General features: G+C 38.0%; 1 protein-coding gene across 4 annotated transcripts in view; it reads right to left on the minus strand.

Annotated features, from left to right (window-relative positions):
• rabgap1 (RAB GTPase activating protein 1) overlaps positions 1-19702 on the minus strand; it is a 64849-nt gene that overhangs the window by 3055 nt on the left and 42092 nt on the right. For all 4 annotated transcript variants that reach the window (XM_026219386.1, XM_026219384.1, XM_026219388.1 and 1 more), the window contains 10 exons: positions 9729-9842; positions 8998-9072; positions 8551-8676; positions 8186-8329; positions 7831-7872; positions 7465-7593; positions 3744-3836; positions 2788-2898; positions 2565-2669; positions 1221-1304 (listed from right to left, as the gene is read on the minus strand). In XM_026219386.1, coding sequence (XP_026075171.1) covers positions 1221-1304; positions 2565-2669; positions 2788-2898; positions 3744-3836; positions 7465-7593; positions 7831-7872; positions 8186-8329; positions 8551-8676; positions 8998-9072; positions 9729-9842 — 1023 coding nt within the window. The remainder of the gene's footprint in view (positions 1-1220; positions 1305-2564; positions 2670-2787; positions 2899-3743; positions 3837-7464; positions 7594-7830; positions 7873-8185; positions 8330-8550; positions 8677-8997; positions 9073-9728; positions 9843-19702) is intronic.

Below are 19702 nucleotides of genomic sequence, written 5' to 3' on the forward strand. Positions count from 1 at the left end.
TGTGGCGAACACCCTCCTTAAACATGCACTGATCAGCAGCTGATGAGAAGGGATGATACAGGGTGATGTTCTGAGCCGTCACACACTGGTTAAAGCCCAAAGTATAATTCAGTTTTGACGTACACACACAGCTGAATCCATAGCCTTAGGCACTTGACACACACACGCTAGAAAGATTCATTAATTTGCAGTGCTTCTCCAGAAGTTACGATTAATAAAAATGTCTTCGTACTCAAACTAGAGATGCATGTCTCTTTAAACCTCCCTTGCACAAACAGACGTATACTTGACGTATTGAGCGTTAAAATGCGTTAACGTTTCTCATTTACTGGTGACATCACTTTACTGCAATGCTGCAGATTTAAAGTTTGCATTCTTATAACTAATCAATACAAATCTTCTACTGTTCACACACACTTCTGGAGTTATATCTGATTTTCCACCCGTTTTATCGTCCAGCAAACAAAAAAACGAGTTCTGATTACTTAATAGCATACTGTATGTCTCCTTAAGAAGTCATGATTTGAGACTCCATTCACGTCTGAAAGATAAATCATGAGACTGATATTTATTCTTGCTGGTTGACACGCATTAACAGAAAGAATGTATCTAACGTATAGAAAATGTCTGAGCTACTCATTCAGTGAAATAATATAAATGAATGGGACATATTTTCATTACACAGACGCTTTTGACATATCTTGCACTGTGCAGCAATGTCAGATGTGAATAATGTATTTATTTGTGCAGTGCAGTGACTGTAAAGACTTTTGAAATGATCTCAGCTTGAGACAATTTTATAGTAATGCTCTTTTATCCCTTTCTACGTTCCAGCGTTGTGTTTTGTCAGCCTAGTCATCAGATGGCAGATGTGTTAAACCCTTCCTCCTCACACTATTCATTTCACACCGGGAAGCCGTCCAGCAGGATACCTGCAGGCCTTTGACGCTCAATGTGTGCTGTCTGGCTCATACAAGCAATAAGAGAGAGCTGGTTCAGCTCAGAGGACACCATTATCATGCTCCACCATGAATCATGCTGTCAGCGGCCCATTAAAATGAGCTCTGCGGGGACAGCAGCTCGACTGTTTTTACAGAGAAGCTCTCATACTGCACTGAAGCTGCTACTTTCTACGTACATTGGAATCAGAATGATTTCAGACTGTGTTTCACTGAGGACTCGAGGTGTGTGAGTCAGTGTGTGTGTGTGTGTGTGTTCACCTGTTTGTATTCTCCAATGATGGAGCCGTTCTTCTTGATCTCAGACTCAGATTTATCCAGTTCTCTCCGACACATCTCCTTCAGCTGAAAACACACAGATACAGAGCCCAAGTTAAAAAGTCTGCTTCTTTTTCACAATGATCCTATGTTTAACCCAAGTGGGGAGACATCTCTCCTGTCTGTGTCCACAGGCCGTCTCAGAGGAACCTCAGCAATCAACTCGAACCGAGAGTCTGAACGTGAACTCATTACAGGGTTACCAGGACGAACACTTCTAATCAGAAAACAGATTTTTTTTTTTTTCAGCAAAGGCATTTAAACAATGCCAATGAAACTTAATTAACATGGGATTATGTGTCCTTTTAAGTGAGATACTGCAGGCAAAAACACTGTTTTTTCAAGCACCTGTCAATTTTGAGATTTTGGGCTTTTTGGTTTTTCATAAAGTCCTTTTTCAAACTAGTGGAAGGAAAACATCCAAAATACACTGTTAAGTGTTTCTTTTATAGCACTTTATCTGTTTGTGTCAATAGATTTCAATTACAATACATGTTTTTAAAGGCCATTTTCTCAAAATGAGTTTTTTCTTCAACACTGAGCCATAAATCTCCACTTCAGTAGCACTTACACACACCAAACTTGACATTGTTATTCCTGTCTATATTCTGAAGGTTTTTACAGAGGGATTTGTTCATATATATTTTCCTTGATTATATACAACATTTTATTCCCCCCAAAATTGTGAAAATATATTGTTTTCTGGCTGTTCAAAGTATTTTCTGAATTATGGAGTGACAAAAAAAGATAACCAGAATTCCCTCGGTAAAAACATTTGACTCTAATATGTCAAAAAAATTCAACAAAAAATTTGAAACTGACTTCATCTAGTGTTCAGATTTTTGTACTAGACATTTATGCAAATTAGCACATATTTCATTTAATAATGCCTCGTTTGTATATTTAAACATAACATTTTTGAAAACTTGTAATACAAAAAATGTTTGCAATAATCAATGTGATCAATCAACTGGGTAAGTAAGGTGATAACTATTAGTTTTTTTTTTTTTTTTGCCCTATTCACCTGCAGTGTCTCGCCTTAAAAGTAGTTTCAATTCAGAAAACACCACACAAACCACAATTTACAATGTTTTACATACAGTTAGCGTTTAGATCATGTGAAAAATCTAAAATGTATTATTGAAGGTTAAAAAAAATATTTATATATTTTACATATATTTTGCTTTCAGGTGAAAATACAAGACCGTCTTAATTTGTTGTTCAGTACACGACGTGTGTTATGTCTTAGCTTTATTTCTGTTTTGACTGGTGCTGGAGGTGTCTGACCTGTGCTGACTCTTCCTCCAGCCGTCTCTTCTCATCTTCAGATTCCACCAGCTTCTGTTTAGTGATGAGAAGCTCTTTGTTGAGTGCGTCAGATTTCTCCTCAGCCTAAGGGAGAAGGAGACGCTGTGTTTTACTACACATACCAGAAGCCACAAACGTCTGAATGCAGACCTGCAATGAGGATAAATGTTTAAAATAGCATCAAACTGCCTAGAAGACTCACGTTGTCCAGGTCTTTCCTCAGGGCGATCTTACTGCTGACCAGCTCGTGAGCTAAATCGTCATTTTCCTGCTCCAGACGCATGTTAGCTTCCTGTAGCCGCCGGTTTTCTCTCTACAGAGCAGACACAGCGTGTGAGTGTCTCGTGACAGTCACTATAATGGTTAACTGTGCTGGGAATACAAGGAAGCTTGGAGAAGAAACCTGATTAAAAATTGACCAGTTAGAGGGAAATATGTCAGAAAGCAATTAACACACTGACTGGACTTTCAGTCCCTTCGGCTACTGCACTAAAAGACACTTGGCCTGTTAAAAAGTGAGTGTGTGTTTATATTGTGTGTGTGTCTGTGTGTTAATGCCACACATACACACATATATTAATGATCTTAATGCATCAAATGACTGACATTTTTAAGTGCCCATGAGGAAACAAGCTTATGAATCTTACAGAATTAAGTGTTTTGAAAATTTAAACATGTATAAAGGTTCCTGTCAGGGGTAGGTCTAGGGTAACGGGATAGAAAATACAGTTTGTACAGTAGAAAACCATTACGCCTATGGAATGTCCCCATAATGACAGGAATACCAGTGTGTGTGTGTGTGCGCGTGTAGATGTTCAACCATGACTGACAGTTCCTAAATGATGGAGGTAAATCCCCACGAGCTGGGCTCATCATCTCTGACCTCTTCTGCTCATTAGGAGCACAAAGCACATATGCTAATAGCACGAGATACGGTTATAGGCATGGAGGAAAATGAGTTTGAGCTCAGCGCAGAGGAGAAAACTAGCTCTGATTGAGAAGGAGAACGAAATCTTAGATTATACCAAGATTATACGCATATGGGCAAATGCACCTAATGCATCATTGTAAATATTCATATGCACAGTCATGAATTCAGATGTGTTAATCCCAGCAGAGACACACACACACACACACACAGATGCAGGATGAATCTACCTCGTATCTCTCGATGGGCGCCTCCTGCTGTTCCTGCTGCTCTCGGATGGTGTGATATTCCTTCTCGTACTTCTTCAGCTTCTTTTGACTGATCTGGGACGTACAAAATCAACACAAAGAAGAGGGCATTGACACAGATGTAGATGACAAAGTACAACCAGGAAAAAAGGTAAATCTCAGCCTAGTAAATGATTATGCATGTTATGTATAATTGCTCTGAGCAAAATGAAAATGAAAATCTACACAGTAAGTGGCTACACTGTTGTTATCCCAGTACACCTAGCAGTGCTTTTAAACTTTACTTTATAAGGCATCATACAGAAGTAATAACAAAATGGGATCAAAACTTTTCTGGAGACAGCCAGTTACCTTCAGATGTATATAAAGAGAAATTTTGCTGAAGGGTGATGAGTTTGCAGGTATGCAGGGAAATAGGACAGTGTTTGGCACAGCTATAGCAAAGTTAGCAAGGTTTTAAAGCTAAAAATATTAGTGCTTATCTGCCTAAAGCTAGTCTGAGCTTCCGACAGCAAAATCAAATATAGTCAAGAACTAGAAGTGATCAAAATAGTTATTTTGTGCTGGAAATAATTTTTTTCTTTAGGATGCACATTTTAGAAATTTCACAATTCTCTAATTATGAAACTAAAGCAAAAACTAATACTAGTCTAATTAATATAAATCAAAGTGAAGACAGTAAACAGTGAGCAAAAAGAAAGTAATTAAAAGTAATAGGACAAATCAAAACTATTGAACAAAGATAGATTTTTTTTTTTTTTAGGTAGGTCTAACATACTTAAGAAATACTGACTTAAATTTAAAATGATTCTTATTAAAGCACCTAAAATTATTCAGTCAAGAGTCAAGTTATTTCTATATAATATAATAGACAGCAGCAGGTATATGAGGCTGGTGATTTAAGATCAGATTCACTATATTTACACATCTAATTTCTTAAACTGTTTACGTTTAAGACAAATGTCTGTGTTTACGTGAATAGTTGCAAAGAGGGCATTTTGACCGAATGTTGCATTTGTATTTGACCATTTTGGTCCTTGTGCTGTTCACACAGGCAGTCTTTTGCACTGCATTTCAAATCACTTTTAAATCAAAGTTTAAACTAGCAAGGTTTATGTGATGATGCAGTATGCAATGCCATGTATGCAAAGGCAAAACTGCACTTGCTGACTTCTACTCAATTTCAGTGTGTTTGGAAGGTGCCATGCTGGTGTTGGTTCCCATCCTATCAGTTCTAGGTCAGAATGTGCTCTGAAATGGACCAGACTTGATGTCTATACTCAAGAATCAAGCTCTTACACAGCTAGCCAGAATTACTCGAGGTTTTATGACTTTAAAACTGTGAAAGGGCCTGACTTGCCACCAACACAAATAAAGCAGTGATTCAGATTTGCTCTGAGCAAGTTCACCTATCCAAATGCAACAAGACCAACCGCTAATTAACGGAACAGGATTTCCGTTCACTCTGGACATAAACACACAAGCTGTGCCACATTTATCCACCTGCAGCTCAATACTACCCCATTTTCATCAAATGACCCAATTTGTGAGACTGAGTGTGTTTTGTGTGTTCAGCACCAGTCATTTCTCAGCAGAACACAGTGTGAGCGATGCCAGAGCAGCAGGTACATGCGTGTTTGTACATGAACTCGATTTAGCACTGCACCATATCTGACTAGATCTAAGACACAGAACCGGCTCTGTCCCATATATAATCAGCAGTGCCCTCACAGATGAAATGAGAGCCATATAAAGGCCCTCAATGTCAAGAGTAGTTCATCAGTCAGCGTGTTTTTCAGTGACACTCCGGGGAACAATTAGGCCTGGGTGCAGAGAAATGAAGTGTGTGTGTGTGTGTGTGTGTGTGTGAAAGCACTTTTGATCGTGACTGGTGTGTGGTGTCAGTTTAACTGAGGCAGGGGTCATGGTGGGCCCCTTGTATTGAAATAACGCACAAACACAACCAAACTCAGTGGTGAAGGTGAGCTTTCAGTGTAGTGATGGGAGAGCGTGAATGAGGAGATGAGAGAAAAAGGTTAGTTTGTATTTGGGGGAAAGGGATTGGGAGCCACAGGAAACTCAATCTGTCATGTTTTGACGCAGTGAAAAATAAAAATAAAGTCTCCAGGCAGACAGACAAATACAGCTGGTGTTGAAAATATCGAGTGAGTTCAATATATAATTTTAAAAGCTTGATCACTAAAAAATAACATTTGACTGTAATTAGTCATTACACTGAGCTTTCATTTGATGTGCTCTATATATGTGCATTGATCAATGTTTATATGTGAGTAAATAACTACATTAAATTTGTTAATCACGTAAGATTAAAAACCACTGGATTCATATGGATTATTTTTATGATGTTTTTATCTACTTTTTGATATGTAATAGTTTTGGTTATGTGGACTTTCAATAGCTGGAAAAAATTATGAAAAGATAATACAAATATATTTTAATTGTGTTTCAAAGATGAACAGACTTCGGTTAGGTTTGGAACAAGATGAGGAAAAGGAAATGGTGACAGAATAATAATAAAAAAAATAAAAAAAAATTGTGAACCAGGTTTAAACTATTAAATATGTTGTTTATTTCAAAATTAAGCTAAAAACAATTCATATAAATATTAGACGAAAGAATTACATGAAAATGAGAAATATTGCCTTGGTAACTAACTGTAATAAGTAAGCATTACAATTACTAATGGGTACTAAATAAAAACTAATTGAAACATATTAAGTAATATTTTAACTAAATAAACTAACAGAAATGACAGAACTCTTCAGTGTCATGGGTCTCTTTCTTACTCCTGCAGTGTCCTCTGCTGGCCCATCCAAATCATTACAACAAGACTTTTTACACCCCATAAATTACAAAATAGCATAGCAGATAAAGGGTCTATTCACAAAAAGAGCCTTCGGCATAAATGAAAATCACATTCCCACCAGCGCAAGAGATGGTACAAACACACCACTCAGCTGCTCTGTCACCCCGAAGAAGTGCTTTTAAGAGCTCAACTCTCTCTCTCTCTCTCTCTCTCTCTCTCTCTCTCTATAGTTTCTTTATGGAAACAGATTTGGAGAAATATAGCATTACATCACTTACTAAAATAGATGCTCAGCAGTGAATGGGTGCCGTCAGAATGAGAGTCCAAACAGCTGATAAAATCATTGCAATAATCCACAAGTAATCAACATCACTTCAGTCCATTAGTTAACATCTTGTGAAGCCAAAATCTGCTTTCCCCAGTTAAAAAGTCCATCTCCTATTTTCCTCTCACTTAAAAATTCACATAACTGGACTGTTCTCACTTTTAACCTGTGCTTGAAATTTGTATATTTGTCTCCTGATTCGGATGAGATCACTTTTTCAGTACAGAAAACAATATTATGCATGGAGGACTTGGATAAAGTTGATTTATCTTAATGACAGACTCATTTCTTGACATTCTTCAATGTTTCTTTCAGGAGTTTGGACTCTCATTCTGACGGCACCCATTCACTGCAGAGGATCCACTGGTGAGCAAGTGATGTAATGCTACACTTCTCCAAATCTGTTCAGATAAAGAAACAAACTCATATACATCTACTTTGATTGCCTGACACAGCAAATTTTAATTTATGATTGAACTATTCCTTTCTCTGATCATAACATTAAATACATCAGTTCGAACTAAATAAACAGCCTGAACACAGGCGGTTACCTTCATGCTGCATGCTAGCTCCATGAGCTTCTTGGCGTTCTCCTCAGAGCGATAGCGTTTGGGCACAGGCACTCGAAAGAACTTCAGCGCGCCCTCAAAGTCCGTCTGCAGCAGGTCGTCTTTAGATGTCTGTGGACAGACAGAGAGCTTTTCAGGAAGTTCAGAAAATACTGCACCTTCATGTTGTGATCTTGAGTTAATGATGCTCATCTTCTGCTGCTGAGGTGTGATAGCGGTACACCAATTATGTCTAACATCCCAGTAATAGCTGGAACCATGCAAATGAGAAATGGGTGACTTGCAGGTTAATTTTCAGGAACAGCACCCGCTGTGAAGCATCTGAGAAAAAGATGAGCACTTCCTTACCTTCAATAACGAAAGGGCCACGTTGAAAATGACACTGATGCCCTGAAAGGAGAGAAAACAAGATCGGAAGGATCAAGTATCAACATACTAGATAAAATGCTTTCCAAGACAGAATCTTTAAAAATGGAAATCATATTAGCTGAAATTGGAACAAATAAAAAAAAAATGTTTTTGGTTTGACTGGATGATGCTATATTGTCATGTTCAACTCAAGATGACAAAAAATGGTTTATAAATATATCAAAATAAAATGCACTGCACAAGGTAACAGCCCTAAACTAGAAATGAACAGCTAAACTAGGCAAAGAGACCATCAGGAGAATCGATCTGAAAGCAGGCAGGAATGAAGTGTTACCTCACACAGCAGAAGGTCTATGATGTGAAAGACCATGTAAAGAGGGAACTTGGCTGTGAAGAGCGTGAGGAACCACTGGGAGGCGTACATGTGTGCTTCCAGACCCAGGTTCAGGAAGTGTGCGTACAGGTCTGGAATGCATTCCTACACCACACAGAGGAAGAAGACACAGATCGTACCGGTCCCAGATGCTGACTGCTCAACACAGCGATCCAGTCATACAAACAGTTTCAACAAAAGTACACTAGCCCTTTAAACAGAACAATTGCATGTTTAATGTGTGCCTCTATTTTTCCATTATTTTATAATCTGTCATTACTTGCCATCAAATATGTGAAGTGATATTCTGAGTTTCTACCACTAACCTGCATGAGTCTCTCCAGCTGGAAGAACTTGCAGTGCAGGTCTTCGAAGTTCTGCTTGAAGAGATCCCTGAGACCGTATTCAAACATGATCTTGACCAGCACGCTGAAGGCCTGCTCCTCTGGCATCTACAGCACAAACAATCACTGATCTACTCACACCACTGAGCTTCAGATGACAATCACATCAGGCCGGCAATAACACACAACACTAGCACTGCCGCAAATCTTAGAGGATGATGTCATATTAGTGTAAACCAAGTGGAGGTTTCAGTCTGGACACAAACAGCATGTGTTTCCATCGACAGCCATTCAAATGCAAAAGTGTAGTTTTGAATTTAATATTTTGCAAGTGCAAACATACAAATATGAATTATATGAAATGTTTAATGTTGCAGACATCACTAGTTCAGACCGTTTGGCCTCAGGTGTCTGTGACATGTGACTCACGTGGAGAAGCAACACAGCAGCCAGGAAAGACTGGCCTTGACAGTAACCAATTTCTTCATCGTACACAGAGTATGCCTGCGGGATGGAAGATACAAAATGTTTCAGTAGACAGAAATATTGGGTAGAAATGCTTATTATATTATAATATTAAAAAACAAAGACAGAAACATCAACTATGCAGTTTAAAAAAATAAGAGTAACACTTTAGTACAGGGACCGATTCTCACTTTTGATTATTAGCATGCCTATTATTAGCATACAGTTGGCACATCTGAATATTCAGAAGTGAGATTTGAGAGCTTGATGGGATACTTACAGATTGACCTACATACTTCAGAAAACTGTGTTAAAAATGTGAGCTAATGTTGTGACAATTACAAACTGTAGTGCTGAGAAACTTAGTGAACTGTGGAGGGGGAGAACTGAATCACACTGTGTGGTCAATATGTAAAATCTATATCGCTGTATGAATGATGGCGGTAACAGTCGGAGAGAGGGCTGGTGAATTATTAAGAGACACCCAAAGATGGAAACCCAACCATCAATCTCCTCGTTCCCCTCATCATTTGTGACTTTCACAGTAAACCCAGCGACCTCATTATTTTAGGGTGAAAATTTAAACTGTACTGAAACGGTACGGTACGAATACACGTACCGTTACACCCCTAATATATATACAGTATATATATGCAGATCTGAGCTGAACAGACAAATTTAAGACATCTGCTCACCTTACAGATCTTATAGAGAGAGTCCTGCCCATCACCGCCCGTGTCTTTGAAGTAGTCATGCGCAGGAAACGTACGGTTAATGTCACGAGTGATGGCACTGTCTTGTGGAGATTCCTAATAAAAGACAAGAGAGAGAAACAGAGACATTTTACCATGAGGCACAGCTAATAGTCTGTGATGCCAAAATCTAAAACTACATTGCAATATACAATACGATGTAAAGGCAGAGTGTGTGATTTCCGTCCCACTATCAACACAGAATGGCAGAGCAAAAACAATGACAACTCCATATGACTTTGCACAAACTGAACATATCATCTCAAACTCTAGCCAACGCTTGAGCCAATGTTGTTATGTCAAGCTGGCTACCATTTGCTTTCATTGTACTGTATATATAGACAAATAAAGCACATGAGACTCTGTCCACTAGAGTGCAGTGGATAGGACATGCCAAAGGACAAACACAGACAGGGCAACAAGATCTGTCTGTTGGAGCACTGTGTTCTCGCAATGTGGACAAACCGTGGAGGACATGCATGCACGCGTGTGCTCAAGAGTGTGTCCTTCGGCATCACAGACACAGGCTCAGTGTATGTGTATGTTCGACTGTCAGAATTTGTAAGAAATTAGGCATACATCGCAAACACTGAAAATACTAATGCATCCTCAGAGTGTTTTTCATGATGGACCAAAACCATCCTGAGATCTTTTCTCCTCCGTGCACAGCTCAGATGTCTGTTTTGGAGCTTGACAGCTCTTAGACATTGTGTGTTTTTGTTATATCATTACATATATAGCAGGAGACCAGATTACCCATGTCTTTCAAAACAAGAAAAAAAAGAATTTGTCCAAAAGCTTGGAACAAACATCTAAACTGTAAGCTGGTAGATGTGACTCCACAGACGAATTGAGGACTGTTGTCTTGCGCTGGCTCACTTCAGCAACTCAGAAAAGGACACGTGATGTAAATCGAACAAAGAGCAGTATCACAAGACTGAAATAACATATAAAATGTCATGACAAGCCCTGTGTGGGGTGCCACGAGGAAGATAATGAAAGCAAAAGACAGACAGGCAGACACACTCTGGAGGAGATGTTACATTACCACTCCACTGGGGTTCACTGTGATCCAATTTCAATCTCTTTCATTTAAACAGGTTACTTGGGATTGTACTGTAAGTTCCTGTGGATCTGAATTATTTAAGATGATGCTGAAAAGGATGGTGTGTAACTGAAGAAAGCAAATGTTCTAATTCTACTAAAGGGATGGCTTGATAACCAAACAGTTGACAGTATCCATAGAACATTAACGGTAACCAACATTCTTCAAAATATCTTCTTTTGTGCTCAACTGAATAAAGAAATGCGTACAGGTCGAAACAACTTGAGGGTAAATCAACGACAGAATTTTATGTAAGTGTGACCAAACTATGTCATTATGCAAACAATAAGCCTATTTCTTCTTTGACGGCCGTTCAAAAGGTTTTGTATATTCTCACAAAATAGTTTTAGGCAAGAAACATGATTTGCATAGAAGAGGTTGCTAAAAACTAGCTCTGCGCCAACCCCTCAAAACTACTGGGCAGAAATCAGGAACTGCTTACATTTGTAGTCAGTATGATGTCCTCACCATCTAAAGTTTTCAGAACAACAACATCTCTCTAGATAGACAGACACGAAACTCTAGATCACATTAAACCAGATCGCTCCCTTAATGTACAAACTGTGAGCGTCTGGAGCTGCGGACGGCTGATGGACACCTGGTCCTATTTCTGTCACACTTTATTTCCACATCCATTATTGCACACATTACATCAAAGCCAGCTCGTGATAGCACAAAAATGCTGAATTCAATTACTCAGACATAAAGTGCAATGGAATGCCCCATGTTTATTTCTGGCCCCGTTATATAGTAACAACAGTCAGTTATGTCGCTGTTCGACTCAAGCCATCCTTAAACTAGTTGATGTATCAGTCTTAAAAACAGCCCTTCACAGTATCAATTCAATTTACAACTCAAATTTTGAAATCAAAAGATTGGCAATGCAAAATATTACATAATGCCTGTCAGTTATTACTTACTACACAGTACACAGTACAGCAAAGGCACTGCATGAGTTTCAGGAACAGTGAATATGATTAGTGGAATAGTGAGATCCTCACACAGACTTTTAACAACTTGAGGGTAAGCAAACAGTTTTGGGTGAACTATCCCTTTAAGTGTGAAGCATTCTGAACTTTCTATTAGAGCCCGACCGATATTATCGGCCGATATGAGCTTATTGCATTTAAATCGGCATCGGCCGAAACATGAGAAACAGATGCTTCATGCTTCAATCATGTTATGAGTGTTGCATAGTTTGCCCACCAGAGGGAGCTCTGCAACTCCCCAGTTGACAACAGTGCCAGAAATCCACTAGAGAAGAAAGCGATCAGCCAAGCCACGGAGATGTACTGTTTTGACGGTGAGTCTGTCGTTCGTCATGTGAAATGATTGTAGATTTAGTTCATACACTGTCTATAAAAACGGTGTGGTAGTTCTAGCTAACGGTCCTATCATTATCACTTCTAAATATTCTATAACATCACTTACAGCCGCTAATGCGTTGCTATATTAAATTAGCCACAAAGCTAATACCATGTTTATCAGTGGAAGAGCGCAAACGTCAATAAGAGGTCAAATTATAACGTTAGCGTTTAACTTATTCTAAATATATCTGCAGTGTTTCCCACATAATGACCGCGTAACTGTGGCAGGGGGGCGCGTGTAGTCAATGACTAGAAGTTATGTACAGCGTGCCTCGAAAAAACAACAACTTATGTTATTCTAACGCTAATATAGCTTCCTTTTTAGCAGGCCCCTTAAATGCTTGCTATTAACTTGTTTGAAGGTGGTTCTTCTAAAAATTGACAGTGGTGTGTTCATGACACTAACGTTAACCATTCAACTTCGAATTGATTCCGTAATCTTCCGGTAACAGTAGGCTAACTTTACGTTCGTCAGCGCATGACGATGTTTTGATTCAGACTGCACAAAGAGAAGAGGAGAATATATACGGGTCCATTGTGAATGTGTCTGTGAGAGCAAATATAGTGTAGTTACAGTAACTACAGTATGTGCGTCAGAAATGTTTAAACCAGAGGGGACATTTAAATAAATGTGAGCTGAACAAGCGCTTTTTTCTTTTTTACAGATTGTTTCAGAGCAGCTTTACAGACATAACAGGAAAATGTTGTAATAATATTGTTAAATATAAGTAGGTAATAGGTAATACCTATTGCTTGACAAATAATATATATATATATATATATATATATATATTTCTCATTTTTGCCTATGTAGGAGATCCCTGTTTATTATTATTATAATTCGAATGATGACACGAGTAATGGTGATATTATTAATACACATGCTTATTCTTTCTCTGTCTCTCTTTCTGCCTACAGATGACTGAAAAAGGTGAATGCTGTAGCAGCAAAGTGTGGGACTACTTCTGCAAATACTTTAACTTTAGTATTATAATTTATTTACAGTACACACACAGACTGTTAAAACCAGCTTCAACTGGAAGAAAGTAAAAGTGTTAAATGTTTAAAATCAGACTGTTTTTTGATCATTAAAAAATATATACTTTTGATATGCAATTGTTTAGTCATTGAGACCGTAATTTAAGTCTTTTTTTTTTTAACATAAATCCCTTCTGGAAAATGGTTTATACAGCCCACATACATAGAACAGGCAGATATTTTGCTATTGAATGTCGTGTAAGTGCAGTTTATAGGAAATGGGTCTAATATCCAGTTTATTTTCAAAATCAAAATATCGGCTTATAAATCTGCTCTTTTCGAGTTAATATTGGCATCGGCCACCAAAAATCCATATCGGTCGGGCTCTACTTTCTATCTTAATTTAAGTAATTATTAAATGTTCTCTCTAATTTCGGAGATGCAAGAAGAGAAGAGTAATGACTCATTACTGTACACCTAACACACACACACACACAGACAGACACACACCTGCCTTAGCATGAGCAAAATCTTGTTTTTCTCAACACACCGAACAAAAATTGTAATTGTGTTATATGCTTGAACACCATTATATTAACATATAAACGTCTTCAAAAATGAATGGCATTACTGTAATCAAGGCTGTATTTTGTGAATTAAAATTACAGTAAAAACAGGAATATTCTGAAATATTATTAACATTTCAAACAACTGTTTTAAAATAACATTTTAACATTTAATTTCAAGTGATGGCAAAGCTGAATATTCAGCATCATTACTCCAGTCTTCAGTGTCACATGAGCTAATTATTATTCTAATATAGTGATTTAATGCTAATTATCATCAGTGATGAAAACAGCTCTGCTGCTTAATGTTTTTGTGAAAAAAATTTTTTTCAGGATTCTATGATGGATAGAAAGTTCAAAAGAACAGAGTTTACTTGGAATAGCAATATTTTGTAACATTCCACATGTCTGTCATTTTAAAATCAATTTAATTTCTTTAAAAAAATTACTTAGCCTAAACTTTTAAATAATAGTACAGAACTGAATTATTTTTAATACATAAAAAAAATCTATTTATTGTAAAACTTTGTTATTTAATGATAATAGGTGATCAAAAATGTGGAGACTGCAACCAAGAGCAGTTTAAATATGTGACTCCACGCACACCAGACTGGTAGAGACGGGGACTCTCCTCCGGTTTCCCCAACTCTCTTGGGGTATGTACGTCTGGACGGAGGGGTTCAGTCTGAATTCAGGACACCATGTTTTATTCATCCTCTTTCCAGCACAAGACTGCAATCTTCGCCAAAAAGCATGATTAACATCAGTCGCTTTCTACTCTGCCTTTCTTCCATCACATTGAAGAAATGGTGACAGATGGAATGGAACAAGGCGATGAAAGCTAAGGAATATGTCTTTCGCTTTCATTGCCTTGTTCCATTCCTTCTGTCATCAATTTTCCAGTCTCTCTTTCGCCTCTGACAAGTCACCATATGCGTTGTAGATTTGGGCCTCCAACCTACCTAATTCACACCATCCCACATGTAATACAAGACAGTTGCCACCTGCTAGCAACAGCACCAAGATTTAAGCTCAGGAAATAACCTTCAGGGAACATTTGTTTTCCAAAGAAACGCCAAACAGACTGGCGTGTGCGTGTGCGGGGTGCTAGAAAGCGCTCCCACACATTTGCACTAACAGTGGATCCCTGCCTTTGTAAGCATACCCCTTTTCAAAGATTAATTACCCTCTCTTTCTATAATTTATGCTATGTTTATGTGAAAGAAAGGAGCCACTAAATAATGCATCTGCAGCCAGCAGCTCAGCTGACGTGTTTAGCATCTACGCAAACTCAGAGCGAACGCGAGGCAGACTGACCCACTGCTCACGCCAGCAAGATGACAAGAGAATGGAAAAGGGTCCAAGAAGAAGCTACCAGAGAACTAACGTTGAAACCAGTGGACTAGAAGCAGCTAAAAATAGGTCAGTCTGAGATCAGAGTATAATCGAACCAGTCTGACTAGACGGCACCTGACCTAAAGCACACCTCTGAGGAAGATCAGATCGCGCTCAGAGAAGGTGATACAAAGTGTTTAGTCTTAGATTAGAGCAGAGCAGAACTACTGGGGAGGACAGCAGGTCTGGACTGAAGGACTATATGGCATAATGTCCCAAGCTCTTATCTTAAAATATGATTTAAGTGACTACTTGAAATGGTCAAAAACTTATTTTAAAATGCACATGCCAAGAAATGTACCTACAAATGGTCAAATGGTTTTGATAACATTTGCAAAAATACATATATAAATAAAAAATGATGACTCTCAAAATGTCCTGTGGTTTAAAAATTTTAAGAAAAGTAACAAATTTCCCTAAACCTTAATATTATTATTCAAAAGTTTTTCAAAAACAATAATATTATTATTACTGTTATTATTATAATTATTATTTAATTATAAAATCAGTTAACATTTTTTGGGGGTCATAATAGTTTAATTCAAGAAATGTAAGAGCGAAAATAATGGCAGGAAAAGATGAATTAATGGATGAAGTCAAGGAAAGTGCCCTGTTTTTTCTTTCCGAAGGTTTTCCAAGACTTTCCTTCTCACCCTCCGTCCTGAACCTCCAGGAGGAGGAGGTCTGAACAGGTTCAGGGTTTGCTGGGAAGACTCAGTCCCTGATGTCTCAGATAAGGAGCCACAGTTGTGCTCTGCCAATATTGTGGAAAGTCATCCTAGACTCAGAAAAGTGTTAAGGAAAATCATGGTGACGTGAGATTGTTTAAAAGTGGATCTGTGTGAACCTCTTGAGTGAGCGCGGAGTACAAAGCATAACTCGTGTTGTGTTTCGACTGTGATGGTGAGATTGTGTGTGTGCTGGGGGAAGGCTACTTCCGCAGGAAGCACTGTATACTTTCTTTCCTGACCATTGTTTACGGTCGGTTTTTTCTGATAGACAACAATGGGCAAAAATGGCATTTTGTTTTTCTTGGGGAGGCTGATTATGAAAAGTTTAGTGAGCTTGATGAAAGAGCGAGAAGCTGAGGGGGGGTTCACTGTAGTCCAATCACTACCTGACTAAGAGGGAGGCTGGGAGGGAGGGTCCACATCCTCTTCCTTCAACATATCACCCACTAAGCACATGTTAGGACACAGTGTTACACTGAACATATTTTTTAGCCTTTTGACGATATTTGATACACATATTTATTTGCTTTGAAATTGCTTCAAAAGGGTGTTTTACCATCACTGGTTGTATTTTAAACATTAACTATATACGTAGCATCGCTGAGCAGGTTGGACAGACAAATTGCTTGTTGCTGAAACCTTGTTGCATTGCTTCTGGTTAGGAAGTGTGCAGATGAATATTACTGCAGAGTAAAAGGCTCGTATTGATTTGTTTTCTTCTTTGAGTTTTTGTAGTAAACTCATTCAAATGGATGCTTTTGCTATGATTAGTCTTGGACAGTCTTCTAGCTTGGCAAGACCTTGTCTAGACGTAAAATCCAAAATGTTATATTTGGTGAGATCTAAAACTGAAAAATGACGCAACATCAAATAAGGTCATGAGAAACTTACAGTACTTATGAAAACAAAGACAATTCTGACTTTTAATACGTCACAGAAAACCAAATGTTTAAGTTGGCACATGTACTTGACCGACAAATGTATGATGCTTTTTTGCATTTTTACGCTGATGTGTACTTCTGAAGTTAAATTGTGCAGGGGATGAACAAGTGCTAATTCAAGTAATTCCCAACCAAAGATGATTATCAATGTACTGTTAGAAACGCAAACTTTCACATAAAGTAAAAAAAAAACATGAATGCATTCAACATACACAGGCACAACTCAACCATACATTTTCTCAAACAATAACACGCATTCCAACACAATAAGATAAGTTCACATTTATTTCCTCAGTGCAGATATACCAGAATATAAATATATTATTGACAATAATGTTCTAAAACATGACATCATTACAAAATTTGCGGTACACCACATTAGTACCTCAGCTACACACCAGACAACACGTTGATATGCTGAAGAAATTATGGAGAAGCAGATCAATTTTCGTTCAGAAAATGTTGTTAATCACAAAGACTTTGTGGTGCGTTCATATTTTCTCGCAAATTGCAATTAAATTCGGAATGCGTTACAGTGAAAGGCAAAAAAATAACAATTATCCAGTAAAACGAATAAAAGCGGAGATCATGAGCAAATTATTAAAGGTCCGGGGCTCCGTAATTTAACAGACTTTTAAAACATACATGATTAAACTCAATAAAGACGACACAAATGTATCGAGAGGAGTGTGTGTGTGTGTGTTTTGTGCGGGGAGAAAACACACACACTGTTCCAGCTCAGCCCTCCATTTTCTGCGAAGGCAGGGGTCGACTGGTTCCTGCGTCCTAATATGGCACATCTTGGGAGATTTTCTCCCTTGAGAGCGCTAGCCCTTGACTTTGATTTCAAGAACAGAGCAGTTTTCCCACAGGAAAAAAAAAAAAAAAGAATCCTTTGGCATCATAAAGAGAACAAAAACAAACGAACGCTCTCTGGCATCAAAATGTCCTAAAAGTTGAAATGTTTCCTCTACCCATGACAGAAGTACCATCATCTATGAAGCAAAACATGCAATGTTGACACCTGTTTAGGCAACGTCCGAGCCTCAAAATCCATTCTCATGTCAAAATATACAAATCCATTAGCAGTTCATAAAACCTACATATACTCCAACTTACAATATCCTTCAGACAGCAGAAATAACCTCAGAAGACAATATCTGAAAATACAGATGTACATGCTTCAAGATCCGGATCTTAACAGACAATTAAGTAGAAAACCCAACTACAATTTCATTTTTATAGAAAGAATTAACTGGCGACCAATGAGAAAAGACATTAGATCAGTCTGAATTAGAGCAACACATGGACGGTTTCTCAAAGTTCAACCAATCCAAATGGTTAATTCACAAGCAAGACAGTTTCTTACGCATTCTTACATTAAATCTTGGCCATTTCATCTGATTCCTTAAAATGAATACAGGGATATTTTCTTAAGACACGAGGGAGAAAGCAGTCTTGGGTGAGTCCAGAGCTCCAGGGGCATTAAAAAGTCCAAAAAGCAATCAAGACGAATGATAAAAACAAGCTTTTTGACTAGACATGCGCCTTTGTTCTGTTTAACGCACATACACATCCATGCACGTGTGCGTACGCACACGGTCATGTGCAATCAATAAAGCAACGGCTGGGTAAATGGCCAAACTGAGATACACAAATTCTTTCAGCTCTGGTTGAAAAACAGCACAGGGCCAGAGGCCGTAAGATCAAGATCTACATTTGAACAAACAAGCTGGGACACTAGGAAAAAATAAAGCCCTTTTTCTATTGTGTGTGATATGTTTTCTCTCGCTCTCCATCTCTGTCTAGTGAGTGGAAGTATTGCACAGTGCCCTGCCATGACATAGCAGTTCAGTCTTTATACGTCTCCTATCAAAATCTTGACCAAACACTTACACTTCTTCACATCACAGTATTATAATTATGGAAGCAAGTCTTCAGTCTTTAACTGAAGTGACGTGGCATAGAAACTAGACCCATTTCCAACAGTCATACTACTGGTTTTGGTGATAAATTGAGAGCATTTGTCCATGGTGTCATTTAAAAAAAGTATTTGGGAATATGCCACAATACATAACCATCTCCAATGGAAAACATTCTCTTAAAACAATTTAAGAGAAGGTAAAGGTCATAAATACTATTAGATTTAATACAAAGAGGAATGTAGACTACTTACTAATCTTACTACAAACAATCAATCCATTTGAAAACAATTAATACATTTTGTAGTTCCTCTATCTATATATTACATAACAACTCCATCAGAGAACACCAATAAATACTGTTACTTTGGTCAGCCAAGAGTACAATGCTATCTGTATAAAAAAAAGTTTTAACAGTACCATCCAAATTAGTGAATTTATGATCATAGTCACAGCATGAAATAAAAGACAAAGGGCATGATTTTCAATGCCCTCGATTTTCTTGGCACCTCCACATATTAATTATGTATATGTGTCTATGACATAAAGATAAATAGTACAGCGCAGCTACATACAGTTTGTTTTTGATTCATTAGGACATGCAGGACTCTATAAAAACATTTGCCTGATATCTGTTTCAGTAGCTTTTCTTCTGATCTCCATTTTATCCGTTAAGTGTCCACCACATCAGAGACCTTTACCGCTAAGGCCTTGTTCATCTTAAGGACCGTATGATGGAATTAAGCAACTAACATCTGTTTTGGTCATGTGTTCCTGTGTTGTGCTTAACTGCATTATACAATATTTTAGGTGTGATTGTGCATTTGGACAGATGTTCCCCATTCCCCTTAACCATTCATTCCTACCACTAAATCCCATTGTAACCAGTGGAAGCGAACCAAGCATGGCAAG

This window comes from Carassius auratus, chromosome 35 (assembly GCF_003368295.1).
Source record: "Carassius auratus strain Wakin chromosome 35, ASM336829v1, whole genome shotgun sequence".
NCBI lineage: Eukaryota > Metazoa > Chordata > Actinopteri > Cypriniformes > Cyprinidae > Carassius > Carassius auratus.